Source organism: Cimex lectularius, unplaced genomic scaffold (assembly GCF_000648675.2).
Source record: "Cimex lectularius strain Harlan isolate CLEC.00 unplaced genomic scaffold, Clec_2.1 scaffold91, whole genome shotgun sequence".
Lineage (NCBI taxonomy): Eukaryota > Metazoa > Arthropoda > Insecta > Hemiptera > Cimicidae > Cimex > Cimex lectularius.
Window position 1 is genome coordinate 1,512,886 of NW_019394227.1, and position 24,559 is coordinate 1,537,444.

General features: G+C 31.9%; 1 protein-coding gene across 2 annotated transcripts in view; it reads right to left on the reverse strand.

Annotated features, from left to right (window-relative positions):
* The window catches only part of LOC106673997 (acid sphingomyelinase-like phosphodiesterase 3b), a 151,312-nt gene that overhangs the window by 103,574 nt on the left and 23,179 nt on the right, over positions 1–24,559 (reverse strand). The window contains exons 1-2 of one of the 2 annotated variants that reach the window (XM_024230348.1): positions 23,231–23,313; positions 22,677–22,824 (exon numbers count right to left, since the gene is read on the reverse strand). In XM_024230348.1, coding sequence (XP_024086116.1) covers positions 22,677–22,720 — 44 coding nt within the window. In that variant the 5' untranslated portion in view covers positions 22,721–22,824; positions 23,231–23,313. Of the gene's footprint in view, positions 1–22,676; positions 22,825–23,230; positions 23,314–24,559 lie in introns of those variants that run through there. The other variant, XM_024230347.1, reaches the window with a different exon arrangement.

Sequence of the window (24,559 nt, forward strand, 5' to 3'; positions counted from 1 at the left end):
TATAACAATTTGGGAAAAGGCCTAAATCTCATTATAAATTCCAATAAATTTGAGAAAGCTGAAAAGTGCTCTTCGAAAGAAACACTGGGGACCCAGTAACTCCTGTAAATCACTCGAAAGGTTGAGCCTTTGCCTAAAGGGTTGTAAAGTGGGACAGTCGACCAAAATATGTTTTACTGTCAAAATGGTGCGTTCTCCACTTCGCGTACATCGAGGACAAGTTGGAAGGTTGTTGCCTATTAAAAGCCTATTATAGATTAGCCTGATATGACCTATTCGCAATCTAGAGAGAATCACAAGTTCTTTCCTCTCAAGTTCCTCAGTTGGCCATTTATGGACCATTATTATCATTTCGATAAAACACACTCACTGATTATAATTTTTGAAATAAAAAATAAATAATTTACGAAATTAAATCATGTTTCACTTCTTCGCGAAATACATACATAAAACTCCTCAATCACCTAAGTTTAAACAATATAGTGTCCGCTCTTAATAGTTCATCCCTTGGACAATACGGACCCGATGCTAATAAGATTGTAATTAATTTTGCAATAAACCCGATCCCTCACTTAGAGAAACCCGAACCGATTGGCGGTGAGATGAAATTGTTGTAGTATCCATCTAGTCCCACTTCAAAGCTACACTGGAGACAATTATCGATTTGATATTAAAAAAAGAAGAAATACTTTTACAAACATTCTGAAAATTATAAAAATCAACACTATTTTCCAAATATTACTTTTTATATAAATATATAATAACAATTCACTAGTTTCGTGGTCCGCTTGACCAATTCATATATTACAGTTATGTATGGTGATTAGTGACCGTTAATCGTATTTATTTAGAAATCATGAGATGCGGTCTGGTGTAATGTAGGCTTCAGAAAAACATTTTCTTTATCGTGCCAACGTTTCGATCTTTATTGAGATCATCTTCAGGACCTGGGATTTACAAATAATGTTTATATATTACAATTACATTTTAAATGTGGAAACGTGAATTTATACAATGCAAACTATATTTTTTTATATATTCAATCAAAGTATTTCTACTAACTCAAATTATAAATACTTTGATTGAATATATAAAAAAATATATTTTGCATTGTATAAATTCACTTTTCCACATCCAAAATGTAATTGTAATATATAAACAATGTTTGTAAATCCCAGGCCCTGAAGATGATCTCAATAAAGATTGAAACGTTGACACGATAAAGAAAATGTTTTTCTGAAACCTACATCACACCAGACTGCATCTCACGATTTCTAAATAAATATTACAATGATCTCAAAAGTTCAATTTTATCTCAACTGAAAACCTTAATTAATTGTAATATAATAACAATATTAAATAATAATAAATTAACAGAGGAAATCATAATTATTTATTTTTCTTATAACTCTTTTCTCAGACATTATTCAATAAGATGAAAAATACAATTATTCTGTGAAACATATTTTAAAAGTGGAATGAAATCTTTAATAAAAGCGCATAATACCAAAATGTGTGTAACAAAAATTTCGTAGGTGCCATGGATCAAAGGAATTTTAGGTAATGAAAAGGCAGACAAAGTTACCAGAGGAAGATCAGCAAGTTCAACCCTTTAGCATATAATTGGGGTAAAAAGATAAATATATACTCCTTCCTTCTCAAACGGGTCAAGACAAAAGGAGAAATGGACTAACTCTACAATTGTCAGACATATTAAGCTCATGGCTAAATAATTGTTTCAGCTATACAGGTAAATCAACGAATCATAAGTCTGTTATATGAAAAAACACCTAAAAAACATGGTTATATTTAACGAAGACCAAATATGTCGGTTGTCCGATGAGAAGGAAGAAACTGCCAATTTCATTCACAAAAACATACAAGTAAAAAAAAGAGAATTGCCATGAAAATTATTATTCAGAAATCGTGAGATGCGGTCTGGTGTGATGTAGGTTTTTGAAAAACATTTTCTTTTACGTGCCAACGTTTCGATCTTTATTGAGATCATCTTCAGGGCCTGGAATTTACAAACATTGTTTAAATTTAACTAATACATGTAGGAAGTGGAAAAAAGTGAATTTATACAATGCAAAAAATGTATTTTTTATATTCAATCAAAGTATTTCTATGTTTTTCTGAAACCTACATCACACCAGACCGCATCTCACGATTTCTGAATAATCATCGACTAACGGCCACTAATCACCACAAATTGCCATGACAGTTAATGAGTTATTACTTATTAACTCAATCAGCCCGATTGTTGATTTGAAGTAAAACCAACTTCAAATCAACCTAGGATCTTCCCAGTCCATATCATTATGTTTAAAAATGTTTTGAACATGTAGAAAAACACTCTTCTCACTCTCAATGATTTGGCAGTTTTATGAGTCCAGAAAGCTTTTATAGGTTTTATGTTTCACGGTCACCACGTCGGACCTAAGATCCTAAGTTACCATAATTGATTAAAAATAATTTTCGTAAATACCAACCATTAAAATTGTAGGAAATGGCGATTTGGCAAATGTAAAAGTTCCTGAATATAATTAACAACGTTTGAGAAATATATTTTTATTCTATTTTTGTAAAATTGTAAGGGTAAAGTGGTACCCAAACATTAAACAATATTTGTTTCTCAGATTTCCTTCCCGTGATCTGCAAAGTGATGATTTGTAATTTGGTCGTTACCAATTATTTAAGTCTGCTTGTCCTTGCTGAATTAGTTCAGGATAGGCAAATGAATATGATCGATAATAATCAATATTAAATCGATTAAAAAATATAAAAGGTATAGGTCAACGTACGGAAATGATATGAATGTACTATAGTAAATAAAAAAATTAATTATCACCTTTTTTGAACGTTTTATGACATGAAAATCTCTTATTTAAAAAAAAAAAAAAAAAAAAAAAAAAAAAAAAAAACAAATAAATAAGGTAATTTTCCTTCATCTGAAAACGAAGAGCGACTTTTGCCTAAATGCCAAATCCTGACTTTTTTAAACAAGTAGGTCACAAAAATAAAACGAACAATTTACAATAAGCCGAAAAGGAGACCAAAATGATCGGTAGAAATCAATATACAATATTTATTTGATTAAAAGATATAGGTAAACATACGAAACAGTATAAAAGTTTGTAACTAATATGCATAAAAATTATTTATGTAAACTAACGAAACTAGGAAGTATACAGAAAATTGTATAGATTGAGGAGTACCAAACACTTGCTTCCTTGTATGCCTCCTTGTATTCCTTCCTTTTTTATCCCTCACACCATCGATAATAATTATATTAAGCAAACATTAATTGGCAGTACAGAAGTAAGTTTTAAAATTCAATAAATATTTTATAGTTAATTATGCAATATCGGTTGTTTATTGAAATGTATATTTAGTTATTTTCCAACAATCATGAATTATCTATGAAATTGTGCATGATGCATATGTAAATCACCAAATAATTCAAAACAGAATCTATTTAAATACTTCCGGTTAACAAATGGGAAACTCTTCAACCGATGTACGGGTTGTTATTTTATACTAAATCTGTATTTATGTTATTAAAAAAGTTTATTTTAGTACGAACATTACAAGACATTTGAAAAGACGTATAAATAAACGCGAACAAAAAAAGGTCAGCAAAAAAGATTGACTCATTAATTGTCTTGAATCGTTGATTCTCTGTTGAATGAGAGTACGTTAAAAATCACCTACCTTATTGGGTAACAAAAAATAAAAGCAAACCTAAATGATAACACGGAAAAACTGTACATTCTGTTTTTCATTAATTAATTTTTCCAATACATTTAGTATGTTGAAAAAGAAGCCAAAAGTTGTCATTTTTTAAAATTTCGTTTGATCTATTACATTCACTTTTTACCTTTATTTGTCTTCGTATAAAATCGATTTGTAGGTAGCAGGTTTTCAAACTCTTGAATCGGTTATTATTGACAATAACTTAAAGTTGTGATAAAACCATACACCTTTTTTGTACAAAAAAAGTTATTTATTCTTTTCCTGGTCTTTCAATCAAAACTGCCCTACAATAGCTAGAAAATCGAATGGTACCTAGGAGAGACATTTTGCTAAAATGTCTTCTTTTATAATAAAGAAACGAAAATCTTGCAGGCATTCCATTAGCAGAGATGGGACGCAAAAGGTTTTAGTGCTGAAAGGGAAAACTCCTTGTAGTTTAAAAGAAAGAAATAGGTATAGTGATGATTACTACGTTGATAAATGATGACAACTGAGATCCCCAGCTTTTCGACTTCGCCAACATCAGAATCAGGTTCTATTTTGATGGCCAATGTTTACCCGATGTTACCGAGTTGAACTTTTGCTAAATAAACGTAAAAGTATTTTTGCCGGGAAATTAAACAAAATTAAAAGATTTACTGAGAGAAAAGCAAAAATCTATCACTATGGAACGTGATTAGTATGGAACGTCTAGAAAAAGCGATCCGTACCATTAAAAACCCAAAAGTCTTTAAGGAGCAATCATAACAGAAATGATAAATGATGGAGTGAGTGTGGTGTTCAATCCTTTTTAAAAAGATAGTTCCTACTCATAGCAAGTTGTTTTGCAACGATCCGGATTTCGAGCCTTTTAGCTCATCATCAGTTGAAGGACTTCTACAACCACGTCTCTCGACATGAATCGCCAAAGTGAACCCGCTGATACCTCCGCCAACGCGACGTTCCAATTAGCAGCTGATTTTTTTAATGGCGCTCAATTTGAACGTGCGAAACGCGGAAATTATAACACAAATAAATATTATAAAGTAAATACTTAACATTATTAAATTACTATAATAACAATAATAATAATAACAATTAAAATAATTAGTTTAATTATTTGGATGTTTAATATTATTTATGTACATATTTAAAATGGGAGGTAGATCAAAATCTGTTATATTATTAATGCATTTATCACCATGTTCAATTTTACATTTTTTAATTTCAAATTTCTCAAACCAATCTAATTCTTTCCCTTTGTTGAAACTATGTAACACTCTTGTATTTAGATTTGAATTGAAATTATGTTTTGTTTCTTTTAGATGGTCCTTAAATTCCGAAAATTTGCTCGATTTAGGCAAGTGTTCCGGATCGTTGCAAAACAACTTACTGTGAGTAGGAGCAATCATAGTCCGCAGAGGGTAAATTTTTGTCCTCCCAATAAATCAATAAGTGTAGAACTTTTTAGAACTATAAATAATAATTATTATTATTCCATAAAAAAATTTTTTGCAGATCACCTCCAGCCCCTTTGGTTCTAAAATAATTTTGACTTCATGCTTCATTGTTTCCTTAACTTTTCAGGAAATCAGAACATAAAACATTTCTAGGCTTTTTATGCTTGCAGTAAAATTATCAAAATGTTTAGATGTAACAGTGATACGTCTCTGTTATCAGATTAATAATAGCTCGGCAATATAATTTTGTTGATTTGATTAAATGTAACAGGCCGTGTTCAATAATTCATTAGCCAATTCAGATAACTTTTCCACTACGCTATACATCAATTTCGACCCTGCAAACCCACGGGGGATACATGGCAATTAGTGGTTTTTACCTGGAAAAGTACAAACCGATAATTGTTTTAATCGACGTTTTTCATTTATTCAAGGAGAAAATAAATCACCGCTAGGAGTTTTAATTAAAGCCGCCGAAGAACGTCAAGTGGTGTTGAAATTAGACGTGGCACTGCCTGAAAATAACGTAACCCTTGTACATTTAAATCTCGACCGGTGTTCTTTACTCTTTTCGGTGGGTTATGGGTAATAAAAAAATTAATACAAGCAATAAAACGTTTTTCACCATTTTGAACCGAAAGTATGGAATTAATTATAGACAGAATATCTTAACTTTCAACTTATATTAAAGTACATCAAAATGAAAGTTACAATTTTGGCAAAGTTTATTTACTTAAGTTGTTTTAAATTAAACAAAGAAAAAGTTATTTTCTAAAGAGAGAATTATATTAACAAAAGTGTTTTAAAGGCTACAGGTTTAGTTAAGCTAGAGTAATGAACGGGAAAAATGTCATAACATAAAAATTCAAATTTTGTAAGTTTTTAAAAATAAGTTTATTTATTTTATTTTTTTTTAACGAGGGTTCGCAACAGCAGAGGTCATATAAACCCTCAGGGTACCGGTGTTTTTGAAAAAAAGCCCATTTGTAAGTATGTCCGGTTCGAATGCAGGGCCGCTGGATTCGAACCCGGGACCTTTACCTTACAGTGATGAGCGCCGTGTCAAAGACTAAACCTTGCGGCCACCGACGCTCCTCTATTTTTGTTATTGTAATAAGTTTTATCAAGGCACTATCAACAACAAGGAAAACATGCTTACACTCTAATAACTCATGGTTAAAACAGCTTACATATACTAAATCTGGTCTGAGGAATGTTCAATCATGAAAAAAATGTCAAATAGGTTCTGAATTTTTACGATTACATTAGGCATGTCCAATATAATGGTTCACCCATTAGACGAAAAATATATTTTTTCTAAGAACTTTTTGGCGTATTTGTTTAAAGATTATTCCAGATTTACAATATCAATTTGGAGTTGCAAAGATTGCTAAAACAAATTTTTAGTTGAAAATATAATATTAAATTAGAAGCTAAATTTATTTTATATGTGACCAATCAATTGACAATAAATAGTGGGCAAAATACAGCAATATTAATATAAAAATTTCAATGTAAATTAATTCCTGCTAGGCATACAACTATCAAATTAACTTCTACACAATTCATTTATAAAAATATTAGCCCTACTTATTTCATGTTTTTCCCAAAGAAAGCTATACAATTTGTATTTAGGAGAATGGATATTTTTTTGTTACAAAAACATACCTACAAGATTTTTTTTATTTGATCAAATATAAGATTCACCACGTGGCATTCCAAAACGATCCAAATTTTTTACCCCTCTTTTCTATACTACATTTTTATGTAAACGTTTTGTAAACCAATTAGTGTGAATTCGATGGTTTTGGGATTATGAATCCGCTTACGAAATAAAAAATTCGAGGAGCATTAAAATGAAATGTGAAATAAATTTTTATTCAATTGATTTATAATATTATATTTTTTCTATCACATTTAGCACCCGCTCTTGCTGTTTTTTCTCAATGCTATCTTTTCCTTCTACTTACTACTTTAATCTGATACTTTGAAGTTCTTAAGGGTCAGCTACTTTCTCAAACTACATTTTCATTACCGAAGTTCCTGAGAGAAATGTTCTGAGCTCCAGGTTTTACAAGGAACATCGATTTTCTTTAAAAAAACGTCAGATTTTCTTGGACTGTATGTTGTAACTTAAACAAAAAATACATTAATTGTTCTATTCTAATTAAAAAAAGAAAGTACTGTAAAATTGTTTGCAATTTTTTCCACGATGCCTAATGGGCAGTGGAACGTTAAGCCAATATGAATAAAAAATTATTTGTTGCGTATAACATACGAATATTTATTATAAACCTAGTATCAAGATGAAATCAACGGGCGTTAAAAGTTTACCAGCTGAGTGCGTACAACTCATTAGCAATTTTACGACTTCTTCGTTGAAGTTGGTGAAGTCATAAAATAGGAGAAAAACAATCCAGTTTACCGCACTTTTAAAAAGGCCCAAGTTATTCGGCCAATGTTATAAATCTTTCCGTACCTTCGTCTATAGAATAGACAAAGTAAAATGAATGTCAATTTATTTGGAAAAAAGTTATCCAGTTAAAAAGTTAGTTTTTATAGTATGTAGTGAAATTTGGTCAATCGGATTTTTACTTTTCTGCTCCTATTAATAAAATGTACTATATTAATGTATGTATCCTGCTGCCAATAACACCGAATCATCGGCATATTCGAAAAACTTTATTTTTTCGCTTTATTCAAAGCAATCTATCCATTTGCAAAAATCTGCCAAATCATTCTCAAACAGAGCAAATAAGAGCGGAATAATTAAGATGTAAGATCTTGATCATTTTAAAGTTACTGTATCTCCAGGTCTGTCACTATAGCACACCGCCGAATCGTCGTTCATGAAGAAATTTTATAACTAGGCCCGGTTTTGGTGGTTGAATTTCTTCTACGGTTACGTCCTACGTCCTAAATTAATTCCTTCTGTGGGCAAATGTGACGACCCAGTCTGACAATAAGTGTGTTGGTGTCCTCCTCCTCCTCCTACTCCTCCTTCTTTTTTTTCTTCTTCTTTTTTTCTCTTTTTTTCTTCTTCTTCTTCTTCTTCTTCTTCTTCTTCTTCTTCTTCTTCTTCTTCTTCTTCTTCTTCTTCTTCTTCTTCTTCTTCTTCTTTGCAGAAGGATATTGTATCTATCTTCTCTCTCTTTGTATTTTGTACAAATAGTTAATTTTTTCTGTTTTATTCGGAAATCGTGAGATGCGGTCTGGTGTGATGTAGGTTTCAGAAAAATATTTTCTTTATCGTGCCAACGTTTCGATTTTTATTGAGATCATCTTCAGGGCCTGGGATTTACAAACATTGTTTAAATTTAACAAATACATGTAGGATGTGGAAAAAAGTGAATTTATACAATGCAAAAAAAATATATTTTTTATATTCAATCAAAGTACGCAGAAAACAAACACTTTGAGTAGTAGAAATACTTTGATTGAATATAAAAATATATTTTTTTTCTATTGTATAAATTCACTTTTTTCCACATCCTACATGTATTTGTTAAATTTAAACAATGTTTGTAAATCCCAGGCCCTGAAGATGATCTCAATAAAAATCGAAACGTTGGCACGATAAAGAAAATGATTTTTCTGAAACCTACATCACACCAGACCGCATCTCACGATTTCCGAATAAAACAGAAATTTGCGTTTTTTAATACATAATTGTTTATTTCTGAATTAGTTTGATTGGTTTATTATTTATTTATTAAAACTAGTCAAATGAGACCATTCCTCTTTCTTACAATAACTAATATATAATAAATAACTTTAGTCATGAGTGACAGTTTATTTAATTTAGCTCCTACAGGAAGTTTCTACAAAACTAAATCAAATGGCTTATTCCTCTTCAGATGTCTTATGTTGTACGTGACTACGTAGCAGACGTGTTTGGGTGGTTTTCAAGACAAAGGTAATGCCTATAAGTATACCGTCTGTATGTATACTTGTTCGTATCACTTAATTATGGAACCGTTTCATTTGGGGTGTATGTCTTCTTTTGGTACACCCCCAGAGTTGTATACCATACATCCATGTATGTTTCATCACTTGATTATAAATCAATATTTTATTTTGTATAGATACCCGGAAATCTATCTATCTTTCCCATAAACCAATAAAGTTGACGTATACGATATCATGTTCTTCCCTTTTCGTTTGGATATGCTCTTTCCAATTTAATTTTTTATCTATTGTCATACCTAAATATTTTGATGAATTCCAGGAAGGAGCTACTATACCACTGAAGACGATTGGTTTGTTTAATAATTTTCAATTTGTGAAAGTTACAAGTACGGATTTCAGGACATTAATTTTAACCTTCCAGGCTAAACCTATCTCTCCATTCGTGGATGACGTCAACTACCATTTGCAGTCGGTTAGTGGATACATGGATACATTTTTGTGTAGAGAGGTCGGTTGAATACAAAAAGTATAGCACGGGACCTAGGATGGATTCCTTATGGAATTGTAGCCTTGATATCAAACAACTCAAGAGTATTCGTCTTGTAGTTTTGGAATAGCCTTTCCAAAAGATAGGAGGTCAAATATTCAACACATTGTTTTTGTTTTTTTTTCTTCCAAACCTTGTCAACGTTTAGAAATAAAGATGAACATATATTTTTATTTTGTCGGGATTGTGAGTGAGCGCTTTGTTCATTTTTGAAATAATTTGTCTTTCAATTCAAAAGGATTATTATTATTATTATTATTTGATCTATTTCCATTTGACGAGTTCTATTTTCTTTTAATTTTTTTTTAACATAAAAGTTATAAGTTCAGTTATTTTATTTTATTTTGTTCTTTTGTTTTAATTCCTTGGAGTGCTCCTCATAATCTTCTAGAGCTTTTTACATAATATTAGTGATACAACATACCTGTTTTATGGTTGAGTGATTGGCTATAATGGTGGCATAATAAAATGTTCGGTTTTTCAATGAGGTTTAATATGATTTTCAAAATTGAACACATTTGATCCTTATATTGTAAATATTTGTTCCCCCCCCCAAAAAAAACAAAAAAAAAAAACAAAAAAAAAAACAAGTTGGAAGATTTGTAGTCTACAGATGAAGATTGATACCGGCCACTAACTAATTTGGATTTGGACGGGAATTTAATGTTGCCGGGTTTCGGAACCAAAGCCAGATATATTGTCAATGGGTGTGACCCTTTTTCCCCACCGTAAATAAGTGTGTTTAAAGTAATGAACCAATTCGATTGGTCGTTGATTCTTGCAAAACAATTACATTGTGCTCAGACGAGTGCTACAACGGATTTGAATAACAATTGACAACAAGGCTGATTGTCGAAGAGCTGTTTCTGTCCGTGAATACAGAGTTGTCCTCTCTGATTGAATTTCTAAATGCCCATTATGCAAGCGGTGCCTTTTCCTGTGAAATATGATTGTTGCAAAATACAAAATGCCCCTCTGTGCCGAGCTGTCTGCCTATTTACAGCTTAAAGTGTATATCCGTTTTGAAAATTGAAAACAGAACAATAGAAATATTTATGAAAAATGTTTAAAAAGCTATATACTAGAAACATATACGCTCAATGCCTGTCTTGTTTATCCTTTATTCAATGCTTATATAATTAATCGGTTTGCCTCTAGCTATTTGCAATAATGAAATTCTGAAGCAAAGAGTAAAAAGTACTTACCCAAATTAATTAACCAATCTTGTTTTAAGATGTCAAGTAGATGATAAAACAAGTAGAGGTAATTAAATTTAAAATTGATTGAAAGAATAAATTATTTTAATTTTTACTTAGAGAAAACCATGCGTTTTGTACGTCGAACAAGCGCACCCACACTTCCCCACCTATAAGTCATTTTCGACATTTCATAATTTACAAGCAAAATAAAAAAAGAATTAACCAACACACACTTAAACACGTACAAAACAATATTTACAAACAAACTCAAAAACACTATTTACTATATTTATTTGTTATTATTATAACGACCTCTTTTAAACGGATTTCTTTTACACCTAGGAAATCCTGTCATTCACGAAGGAAGACTAGTTCCACAAACTCAAATAATTTAATTGAACAATTTAAAAAAATCGAGTCCTTAATAATCTAAACCAAAATATCAACCTTTTAAACTTTTTGTGTTTTTTAAATGTTAAAAAAGTTATCACAACACATGTTTTTCGTTGCCATTAACAATTTATTTTGAAACGAAACATAATAATTGCTATGACAGATATATTATGCTTATTGCTATGACTTATTCCTCATTCTTCTCAGCCTCTTCGCAAAGCTTCTCGTTGGGGGATTAACTTCCTGGTTTGACAAGGATATTCCGAGGCGAAAATTAAGATTGTATGATTTCTTTTTAATTACTTGCCGGTCTAATAGTTTACCACCAATTATTGACAAACACACTCACTAAAAACAGAAAGATGTCTGGGTGCAGCAAGTGAAAAGTGGGAAGAGTGATGACTACATTATTTTTTGCGAATCAAGATCTTTAATGACAGGAGAGTGCAAACAGAAGGACAAAATAAAACAGATATAAAGTATTGATGGAGAGATGAAAAAGAGAGATAAATTTTTTTATTGCATTCGAGTAACGCCCCTTAAAGACAGAAAAAGACATATCCTTCAGGAGCGTTGATAAAAAGGACGAGATGAGAGAGAGAGAGAGAAAGAAAGAAAGAAAGAAAGAGAGAGAGAGAGAGAGAGAGATAGGGAGAGAGAGGGAGAGAGAGATTTTGAAACGTTTGCATGCTAAATATAGAATATCGATTGAGTTATTTAAATAAGCAGCAACTTTTGTTATTTTACACATCTTTGTTGCATACCAAATATTTATTAAGTTGAGCTTCTACTTGTTTTTCTTTTTAGTAGTACAAAGACCCACGTTTTGTTCACATATTTATCACAAACTTTTTAAAATAAATCTTTAAATTTGGTCGTGAAAGATCATCTTAATCTGTCTAGTATGCCAATTGGCGTTTTTTACTCTCAAACACTAAAAAATAGGTTCATTTCCTTTTCAAACAACTCAAAATCTCACACAATCCATGGATTATTTTTTTAGGCTTTCAATGCTAGCTAGAATTAATTTTGGAACTTTGGAATGCTTTGTTTGTCAGATTGAAATCATTTGATTAAAAACCAGTTAAAAGACAGAAAGAAACGATATGGATTCTTTTCCAGAGTCAAAAGCCTGAAATTGCTAGTCAAATTCCCTGACCTCTACCATTGACCAATACAATTTACAACAAAAGGAATTTCAATTAGCAGTAATTATTAAGTGAAATCCAAGGGCATTCAGAGAGAGCCATTAACCATTTTATCTGTCCTTTGTCAAACGCCGTCAATGGAAATTAAATAATAAATGAAAGTATATTGTCTGCCGCACATGGTGTCACACAGCGCTTTGGCTGTAGGTTGAATGAAAAATTGAGCAGGGCGAGGTGAGTTAGGCATTAATGGAACCCTTTCCTGTTAACCCCGTTTTTCCCTATCTTTCAATTCAATTATATTCGCTAATAAGGGCCCAATTTGCAAACTATCTGATTACAAATTGACCTCTTCGACAAATAAACGATTTGCAAAAGGTAAATATGCAAAATATCAAAAAATTACCTTTCAATTTAAACTTTTTTATGGATAATTTTCTTCATTAGCAGCCAATTACTGAACACGGCAAAAGTTAAAAAAAATTGAATAAAGAACATGAACCATTTAACGAATAGAAAATAACATTTTTCCCTTGTTTGGATTACATTGCTCGTTTCATTATTCCTGCTGATCATGATACAAATTAAGGATAAGCAATTATCGTCGCAAGTGGAAAAAGAAAATAACAGGACTTTTCTTAATCTTGAAATTTATTTACGACCAGACTCATTTTCCTCCTTCCTTATTTTTAGACATTACAACAGGGTAATGAGTAACATTAAAACCGTAGTGAGTTTATATTGCAATTTGTTTATAATATTTAACAAATATTGGTTCAGATATAGAATATTTAAAAACATTAGATAGTTGACTTCAAACTTTTATTCGCCTGAATTAACAATGTCGGATTTGGTCAGCAAAATTTGATTTATAAACTTTACTTTGGAGAAAGCTGTTTAATAAATTATTCTATTCCAGATGTACTTGTACTTTTTCTTGGTTATATCCATTCTTATTAACGTAACTGTGATTTTAACCTAAAGTTACGTCAACTTTTTTTTTGCACTTCAAATTTCAATGGTGGTTTTGTCTGTTTAAGATATACTTTTTGTCAAAGATGATAGTATTAACTTTAAAGAATTGATTTTAAAGGTTGGTTTACTTATAAAAAGAATTACTTTTAATTATTCAGAAATCGTGAGATGCTGTCTGGTGTGATGTAGGTTTCAGAAAAACATTTTCTTTATCGTGCCAACGTTTCGATCTTTATTGAGATCATCTTCAGGGCTCAAAGTGTTTGTCTTCTGTGTAATTGTGCCATTCTTGCGTGTCGTGTTGAGAGTGCCCACTCTTGAAAATAATTCACTTAATAAATCAAGTAATAATATAAATAATTAATAATTCACAAATAATTCAATTAATAAATCTTTATATTAAAAGTAATTTGTTTATTCTGTTTGACAAATGTGACAAATAGATATGAAAGGTCGTGTTTTTGTATATTTTATGAATTTGACAACTACGGTTATAAGTCCCCGCAAGTAAATGATATAACAGACATAGTACCAATCTTGCATGTTTCACATGATAGGAAAAGTCACCCAATTACACTACCTCAACTTGACACCAATGCTGTTAGTTTGTCAGACGAGTTTTGGCTTTCTGCATATGCCGTGTAGGTCCAAACGTTTTTTCATCGAGAAAGTCTTTTTTATCCATACTTGTAATTGCCAGACCAACACAGTGAAATAGACCAGGCGGAATGGGAACGTCCCAGATCAGGATTTTTCTGTCTTTTTGCGGGATGAAAGCCAGTTTTTATTAATTAGGATTTTATGTCAGCTCGGTTTTCTCAATCTTTTAACACGATATTCTTCCAACAAGAAGACTGTTATAGATTATGGTATATAATTGCAAGTTGAGAGAAAAAATATCAAGACATTTTCACCAGGGTGATTTTTTTGAATTCATCTTGGGGTATGTGAAGTTATGAACCTTCAATTTAGTTAATGACGATGAATATGATGACTGTTCAGTTATAATGTCTCTGTTGGTTTTTTTTGGGGGACTGTCAGTCATAAAGTGACACCACTCGTTTCACTTACATTTATTTCACCGACGTTTCGGAGGATATACCTCCTTTCTCAAGGTATTCAAAAGAAACGCGTACAAAATACAAATAAATTAAGTTTTTGATTTTATATTACAAATACTTTTAGGAGTAAAAAACCCTTACTGGGATAAATCCTGTTTGTGTGAGTGGAGTCTTTTCCTGGTTCACACTTAAAAATTAAAATTATATTTCGCCTAAAACCTCGACCGTTTTGTGCAATACTTCTTCCACCTGTGACCTATGTAACTTCTGCATTAAAAAAAAAAATTAGAAAATGCAGAAGTTACATAGCCCTCACGATCTTTTCGTTGTGAAAAAAGGAAAAAGAAGGAACTCCTGCATTTTTAACGTTAAAAAACTATTGGTTTTGTATGAAACTAATATGAGGTAACATTGGTAAAATCACTCACCTACATTATACAAAAATTAAATATATGATAAATCACAAGTGGAAGAAGTGTTGCACAAAACGGTCGAGGTGTGAGGCAAAATATAATTTTAATTTTTAAGCGTGAACCTGGAAAAGACTCCACTCAACAACCAGGATTTATCCCAGTAAGGGTTTTTACTCTTAAAGGTTTTTGTAATATAAAATCAAAAAACTAAATGTATTTGTATTTTGTAGGCGTTTCTATTGTATACTTTGAGAAAGGAGGTATATCCTCCGAAACGTCGGTGAAATAAATGTATGAGAAACGAGTGCTGTCACGTTTTTACTGAAAATGAAAAAAAAAAACAAGAAAAAAAACAACAGAGACATTAGTTAATGACCATTTTTGGTCTGCACTAGGAGTATTTGGTTTTTACATCTTCAGTGAAGGCCCGAACGCTTTTTCATTGTGTGAGTTCTTTTATCGATTATAACATTTGGCAAAGCAATTAGCCTTAGCAAGTTATTTAGGGTTGGAATCGTCTCAGAATAGGGTACGGATCATGGGGTTGCTTTTATGCGTGGTTTATATAAACTTCTGGAAAAAAACAGGAGTCTTGTTACAAAAAAAATATTTTTTTATCCTCATCGAGGCCATTTTATTTTTAAAATGACTGTTAGCTGTTATTATGTATTGGTGCAGATTTGACCATATATTAAAATTTATGTTTAAGATAGATGCTCAAATTCACTCCCTGTGTTTGATGTGCAGAGCCCTGCTTATTTCAGGAATTCTTCCTTTGTTGCATTTTGCATTATTTCTGGGCGGACTTCTCTGCAAGCCACTACCGACCGTATCTCCAATTCTTGGACACACAAAACTGATGATGGATTGGCATACACATATCATAAAAATTTTAATGACATGTTTTGTTAAAATTGACTAAATTTTACAGTAGACTTAACAAGTTGAAACTGAATCTTATTTATTTAGAGAAGAGGTTTTTGATGTTCTTCCATTTCTTGTTTCTAATATTGTTTTCACATGATCTCAATGCAATCCGAGTTTGGCAAAACTTTACTTCTACATAGTATACAAACGTATATTATACAACTAGGTTTGGGAATGCGTGCTTATAGTTTAGGACAACTATGTTTGATATAATGACATATTTTTCCACATAATTTGTAGATTCACTAATTTCGTGTTCCGCTAGACCAATTAATACATTACAATTAATTAAGGTTTTTAGTTGGGATGAAAAAAAGTTAATGGCACGAGCGGGATTCGAACCCACGATCTTCGGCTAGATACGCCGCTGCTCTACCACTTGAGCTATCGTGACCTCGATCCATTCGGACATCAACTTCCTATCTCAACCCCACCTTATGAGTTTTCCTTCACTAAAGCTCTCCGTGGCCATTTCATTTGTCGTCGAGAATCCAATCCGATTACACGACATTTGAAAAATGGCAAAAAGGAGGGAAAGCTCAAAAGGTGGGGTTGAGATCGGAAGTTGATGTCCCTTGTGGTTCCAGGTCAAGATAGCTCAAGTGGTAGAGCAGCGGCGTATCTAGCCGAAGATCGTGGGTTCGAATCCCGCTCGTGCCATTAACTTTTTTTCATCTCAACTAAAAACCTTAATTAATTGTAATAATTTTACATTAGATATAACAACAATTATTCTATTATTTCTATTTTGTATTATGTGATTTAGTTCAACTTATTTTACATAATGTTTCAGTAATTCAAGAGCCAGATTTGTATACAATTTTAATTTTTTTTTCTTATTCTTAGGAGTTTTATCTCTCTCTCACTCTCTCCTCTCTTTCTCAACAGTGTGAATATTTATATATTAATATTGATGTTTACTTATTTGTTTTTGTTAATTTTAAGTTGTTAATATTTATTTGTTTATGTATTTATATTAATATTTGTTATTTTTTGAAAATATTAAAATTTTATTTTATATAATTAAATGTCAAATTTTTAATATGACAAACATAATGGAGTGTTCAGGAATGAGACCAGTAGAATCCTCAGTAACATAGTTGCAACCATAGTTGACATGAAAAAACCTGTTTGAAATTGTGTCTCTGAAACTTTAACGTAAATTAATCGTTTGCTTTTGATATTAATTAAGAGAAATCACAGAGAAATTTATTATACTTTATTGTATCTCCATCAACATGATGAAAGGATCTGCATTAATTTATATTAATTCTAGGAAAACAGGAAACCAATCATGATGAGAGGTCAGTAATGAGCTTTGCTTTTAACTCATTAAGGAAAAAAGTGAGTAGCGTTGGTGTTGGATTTCGATTGGGCTCTCGATGCCGCAACGTGACATGGTTCGACTATAAGGCCCTTCTCGTTAGTTGCCGATCGGAAACAGCATTGGCCGTGGCTTGTTTGTCTTTTTCTTTTTATCTCAGTTCGTCTACTTTAGGCCAGCACAAGTTCTTATCGCCCCAACGCTATTCAATCCAAGTGTTAACGGCCGACCGGTTCGGAATTATCATTACGCACTGGCCGATCGACGTTGTTGTTCTTGACAACGGCCTGACATTCAACGTCAACGATGGGAAAGTCAGATAAATAAGCCCTATGAACAATGACGTCCGCTTTCAATGTAAGTAACGGGAGAATCACGAAATTGGAGCTCATCCGAAACCCTGTCATAAAATCGGCAACCCTCTAAACGTTGATTGTAAATAAAAAAATATCCATGTATATAGTGCAATATCTTTCAAATCTGTTTGTTTTTCACTTTATTGACAAAAGTTCTGAATAAGAATAATTATAAAGAATCATAGCTTGTTATTTTTTTCAAATAAAACTATTGGAACTGTAATAATGCAACAATCTACAAGGTGAATTTTATTTCTCGACCGGATGCATCCAGGGTCATTGCAGAAGCATCACAAATTTTCCAGGAGTACTTTAAATACCACTGAGGATCCACCCATAAAACTATAAAGTTATAATAAAACTATAAAATTATATACAAACTATAAATACAGTTGAAAGGCCGGCAGGAACTTGGATTTCCTCCCACCATTTACGCCAATAAATACAGACTTACAGGGTAAAACTTTTCAAACCCTTACTTAAAATTAAGGCCTGCCACCCTACTCGATGTCACAATAATTAACCTCGCTGTATCGGCAGTAGGTCTGTATATGCCGCTATAAACCCAACACTCACGCTTATAAATACATTCACTCATAGTTCCTGAGCTTTTGATATTGTATAGTGCTTTACCCATCATTTCACAGTCTACATATACAGGGTGAGTCAATTTTCGGTGCACCATAGGAAAATCAACGTTGGTGCGTTTAAATCTGACTCAAGGCATATTTCTTTTGATTTTAACATTAAAAAAAGGATGTGAGTCAATTTTCGGTGCACCATAGGAAAATCAAGGTTGGTTCGTCTAATTATGACTGGGCACATTTTATTTTGTTAGACTCGTACCAAAAAATAGGCGAGTCACTTTTCGACACAACATTCGTTATAAATTAATTTTAGTAGATTGGAAGGAAAATAAACAAAACCAATATTATTAAAACATTATTCAAACACAATGTAAAAATTTTAAAAAAATTCTTCACAAATTAATTTGATTAAGGTTTAAGAGTATTTTTTCTGGTAAAGTAAAAAAATTAAATAAATATAACAATCTCTTTTTTTCTGGTAAAGTAAAAAAAAATTAAATAAATGTAACAATCTCCTTTGTTAGCAAATCAAAAATGTTCAAAATCATTATAATAATTGTTCCAACAGAACTCCATTTGCTGCAACAAAGTAGCCTAGTCTGTCGTAAAACGATGATCGGATGAAAACAAATACTCTTAAACCTTAATCAGATTAATTTGTGAAGATTTTTTTTTTTAATTTTTACATTGTGTTTGAATAATGTTTTAACAATATTGGTTTTGTTTATTTTCCTTCCAACCTACTAAAACTAATTTGTAACGAATGGTGCGTCAAAAAGTGACTCGCCTATTTTTTGGTACGAGACTAACAAAATAAAATGTGCCGAGTCATAACTAGACGCACCAACCTTGATTTTTCTATGGTGCACCAAAAATTGACTCAGTTTCTTTTATTAATGTATTAATCAAAGGAAATAAGCCTCGAGTCAGATTTAAACGCACCCGCGTTGATTTTCCAATGTTGCGTCAAAAATTGACTCACCCTGTATATATAGCCTAGACAATTTCATATCTGCAAGCAGACGATTAATGTATGTTATCAAGTTTCAGAGACACAACTTCAGACCATCACACTCGACTATACACGGTCAACTATTTTCCCCCCCATTTTTTAACGAGGGTTCGCAACAGCAAAGTTTATATCAACCCTCGGGGTGCCGGTGTTATTGAAAAAAAGCCCATTTGTAAGTATGTGGGTCCGAATGCAGGGCCGATGGATTCGAACCCGGGACCTTTACCTTACAGTGATGAGCGCCGTGTCAACGCCTAAACCGTTGCAGCCACCGACGCCCCCACGGTCAACTATTCTCGCTACTAAATACGGTCACGATTGAATAAAAGGCACGAATGAAAGTATTCAAATAATTTATCTCCGCAATCAACGTCATGATTTCATATTTTACTTCAGTCGTACTTTGGTAATATTGCAGTCATTCACATTCGGGTTGTATATATTTTGGCTATTTGATCTACTTCAATGATCATTTAATCGAAAGTTATAGACACGAGTATTGTAACGCTAAATGACCCACCATATTTTTTAAATTTAAGTTGATAGGCAAAGAAATATATGTCAACTAAACATCGCGCCTTTCTTTCATAAAAGACATATTTTGTTTTATTTTAATACAATATTTTAATTCTAACGCACAGAGCATGGTGCTATGTATCTTTATCTCATTGAACCTTTTTCAATCCGGTTTTATGACGCAGTATTTACATATATTATTATTATTTCTATATTATCATTGGCGGTGCTCGTGGGAAATAACAATAGATTTTCCAATTACAAACGAGGGTGAATAGCCCGAAATTGATTCTCAAAATTATAGATGAATTATATATAATTAATCTATAAAATTATAGATACAATCAAATAGTATTTATAAAATGTAGTAATTGTCCTTATTCTACAGTTAAAAGACCGTCCAAATAAATTATTTGTAAACAACCTACAGAAAGTACAAAATTACATTTAATAACAATTTAAAAATAATATTTTTATAAAGTATTATTATATCCTGCTAAACCGGCATTAGGTCACGACTCACCTATTGCGTCCATCTTCACTCGCGAACTTCTCAAACGCGTTTCGACATTTCGCCATCTTCAGTGAAGAACTGTTTTCCACTTTACTACAGTTTCCTAACTGAAGATGGAGCAATGCCGACCAGTGCAACAAACCCATCAGTAAAGACTGACCGAATAAGTGATTCAATGGCGGTTCAGCATGACTTCACCAATTCACAGACCTAGCATCAACTAATCTCAATTTAAAAACGTCTCAATTGCAAAGTAGCATTTGCTGACAGATAATTGCAAGAAATAAAAATAGGTAAAAAAGATTATATCGATTAAAACAAATAAATTCTGTTACATGTAATTTTCTAAAAATTCCCAAAAATGCGAAGTTTAAAAAATATTGAAATTATATTTGCGTAAAAACTTGAAACTTTGTTTTCTGAAACTCTGCCAAATTTCTTCTTATTTTTCAGTAAGAACGTTTCCCCTTGGTGCTTACAAATTTTCGTAGCGTCCTGAGCATTAATCTCAAAATGTGCTGGACCTATACCTAATAATGGAGACAAGTCCTTTAATTATAGAAAAATAATTAAAACATTACATAATATCCGATTTTTCTCTTTTCGGGCGCTCAACGTGATGGAGGATAGGTTCAAATAAACTTTTCTTAATATATAGCCCTAAGATCTATCATCTCTGTGCAGGAGAATGTATCGTTAGTATAGTTTTCTACAATTAATTATTATCAGTATATAACTAGTTGGTAAAGTGATCATATGTATTTTGAAATATATGGCATTATGTATTAAGGATTAGTTTTAATTTTTTGCCCAAATTCCACTGCTCTGTCTCTCATTTCTGTAAATGAGCCTATGCTTGTTTTATCATTATATCTGCAGAAGAAAATTCTCCACTTTGTTTTTCTTTGTATGTTTATAACTTATTTACGCTTGAATTCATTTAGCGATACTCATAAATATATAATAATAAGCTGATTTTCCGGATTTTCCGATCAGCCCAGCAGACATCAAAAACGCAATGAAAACGTTAAGTTGGAGTGAATGGCAAATCCGCTGGGACAATATGACCGAAAAGTTGAAAGTAGTGAAACCGAAAACAAAACCCTGGGTCACGAAAAAAATGAGATGAAAAAAGAGAGACAGGATTATTCTCACGCAATTGAGGATAGGCCACACGAGGCTGACGAATGGCCTCCTCTTAATTACAAAGAGACCCAGGGTATGTCCTCTGTGTGGTGCAGTTGTGACAGTGAAGCACATCCTAGAAGAATGCGAACAGCTGGCACGACACAGAGAGCGGTGCGCCTACCTTTCAAAAATTCTAACGCATAACAGCGACCATAAAGATCGACTTATGACATATTTAAAATCAATAAACGCATACAGCTGCATATAACCCCCACATGTGGTTCACCCCCCATTGTATTGTACGAACGTATTTATTAGCGTGAGTGGTTTAGCATGCATGGGTGCGGCTGTGACTGAGTATCGAGTAACTCACAGGCCCACCGATTTAGGTTAGTGATACATTTGTAGTATGATTGAGGGAAGGGTCGACAGCCTCTTGGTTGTAGTAATACTACCGAAATGCTGAGTCCTTTCTAGTATGAGCGTATTTATTAGCGTGAGAGGTTATGTGTGAATGGACGTGGCTGTCGAGGAATATCGAGTACTCCACAGGCCCGTCAAAAAAACCTTAGGATTAGTTTTATGGATGAGTGGAATTTGTACATACCGTTTGAATGTATTTATTCGCGAGAATGGAAGGAGGTCGGTAGGATTAGAACCATTTTACCGACCTCCACTTTTTTAATATTAGAAAACTAGGTTTATTAGTATAAATTTGTATTATGAATGTGTGCGTATGTAAATGGTCAAATACTTCAATTTACCACATAGAAATGCAAGGATACAAAGAGAAATGCAACAAAAACCGTAAGGTCCGATGAGTAGATCAGAATATCAAATGAAAATCAGAATGAAGTTAAGTAGGAAGTTTTTCAAAATGTGGGAAAGATATACGCGTGGTGTCGGCCATGACCGAAGCAGTTAGCCGGCCGAAAAAAGAAAAAGAAAAAAAAGCTAAATCTAGAAACATTGACTGTTAACAATATATTCTTACTACTTAGATTATTTAATGGCTATTATTTGATTATTAATGTTTGATGTGAAATTTCATTTTTATTTCAACAACTAAAATAATATTAATACAAAATATAGACGTGAGAGGCTATAAAACTCCTTGTACAAGTGGGAACGGCAGTAATCATCTGGGGATTTTTCAGGTGTAAAAGAAAAATATTGTATTTTTAAATTTGTCCTCAGCTTAAAATTGTAGGCAGGACTCCCATTTTCTATGTTTTGCACGATAAATGCTCTCCTCCAAAATGGAATAAGGCAACACACCGGGAAAATTCCTTTTGAATTGTGTAACAGATAAAGGTCTCCTACCTTTCCATTTGTTGTCCCTTTAACGTGCCCGGAATAATGTGCGCAAGTACAGGGGACATTTTTTTATTTCCCCGTCCTTTCTCTTCGGCCGAAGAATATTAATATAAGTTCGAAAAGGAATAAATATAAAAAAATATGAATAAACTTACCCCGACCAGAGTATAAATTCGATGTCGCCTTGAATTGTGTTCATCGCGTCGACGGCTGATTCGATCAAGGCCCAGGGAGAATCACAACTATACTCGCCAAGAGCCCTTGGAACCTTAGAACTTCCCCCTGGAAGACCTCTTCGACAGCCTAAAACAAAACAATTAAAATCAAATTATTCAAAAAATTAAATTCATGTGATAGCTTATTCTTTGAAAGTTAATATTGTTAAAGTGAATATGGATTAAAAGAGTAGAGTAGGAAACAAAAACGTACAAAAGCACATAAAAATATATACAAAGATACTATAGTAATACCCTTGACTGGCATAACTTCTAAATACCATAAGCAATGATTATAAGTAGCCAAAGAAAATCTCAAAACATAATTTGATGATGTTAAACTGTTTAGCAAATAAATCATTCTCGATGTGATCCAGTTTTTAGTCTATACAAAACTTCAGAACAAATTTTATTTACAGCTTCGAAAAATTTTGTTCGAGAAATATAATTATCAACATGTGCAGATAGGTTTGGTTCACGCCAATACAACAAACCTTCCAGAACAGAAACGGCCCCAGTATTGACCCTTGGGAGCACCAATTTTCAAATAGCCCATATCAGATTTATTATTGAATGGACCGCCTCCTACCTGAAAGATAATAGATAATTAAATCACAATTTTCATCATAAATTTCGAGGACTTGCAATTTTTGAAACAAAATCTATATTTAAGAAACTGTCAAACTATTTTTTGAAAGCATAAAGAATTGGATTTACTAGTGTTACTGGTGCAAATGCAGTAGAACTACTTTAGAGAAAACCAAATCGATTTTTTCCTCTAAATTGATGATTTTAAAATGGTTACGTTTAATTTTAATAACAACTTCAAAAAAGCTTCCGAAAATTAGTATAAGTTTCTAAAAGTTTTAATTTTAGAGATAGGCGTAACCTTAGCTGTTATTATGGTATCAGGAAAAACAATTTAAAATAAAATTATTTATAGTTATCAGTCAGAAAATAATACATACAAAATAAATGTTAAAATACAGCTTGACTTACTATTACTATTAGATACCCGAAGTTGTTTAGACAATTATTTTTTTATTTGATTATACTAAATATTACATTTCTATGCTTATTCATAATTAATACTAATAATTTTTTTGTTAATGCATACGTTTTGGTGAATAGGATATAATTTTTGAAATTCTTTTTATATTTTAGAATTTGTTTAAATATTTACTTTAGCATGATTTATTTACATTTCACAAGCTCGTTGTCGTGTTAATATTTTACATAAACGAACGTATTGTTAAATATCGAACTGACTTATTAATTATAGATGTGAACCTGGTCCATTTTGGTATAGCAAATGTTTTGTTTTCTTGACACATATTGACAAACCTTAATGGGTTCAATTTAATTTACCTCAATGGTTGTATTATATCAAATATTTAATTTGTTATAAAAAAATGGTTTTGCTCCACGTATAAAACTAAGATTAGTTAATTTAAAAATATATGTTTAAAAGTTATTAGCAATTTTATTATGAATATTATATCTTTGTATATTTTATGTATTGTTTATTTCTGACAGAAAAGGATTGGCTTTTGCATATTTAAAAAGGACACTTCTTTAAAAAAAAAGTTACATCAAGAAACCATTTTATTCTAATCTGAAAAAAACAGTGTTTTGACAGAGTTAAATTTGGGATCCACTTGTATTTATGCACTTTGACAATATGTCCATTGAAAGCGGAAAAGCTTTCTCGACGTCTCGAGGTTATTGAATAAAAATAACATCTCAGTTAGAATAAGTTTCCTTTATTTAATCGTAAACAGGAGGAAAAGATAAAGTTTCCTTTACAACTTCTTGTGAGATTT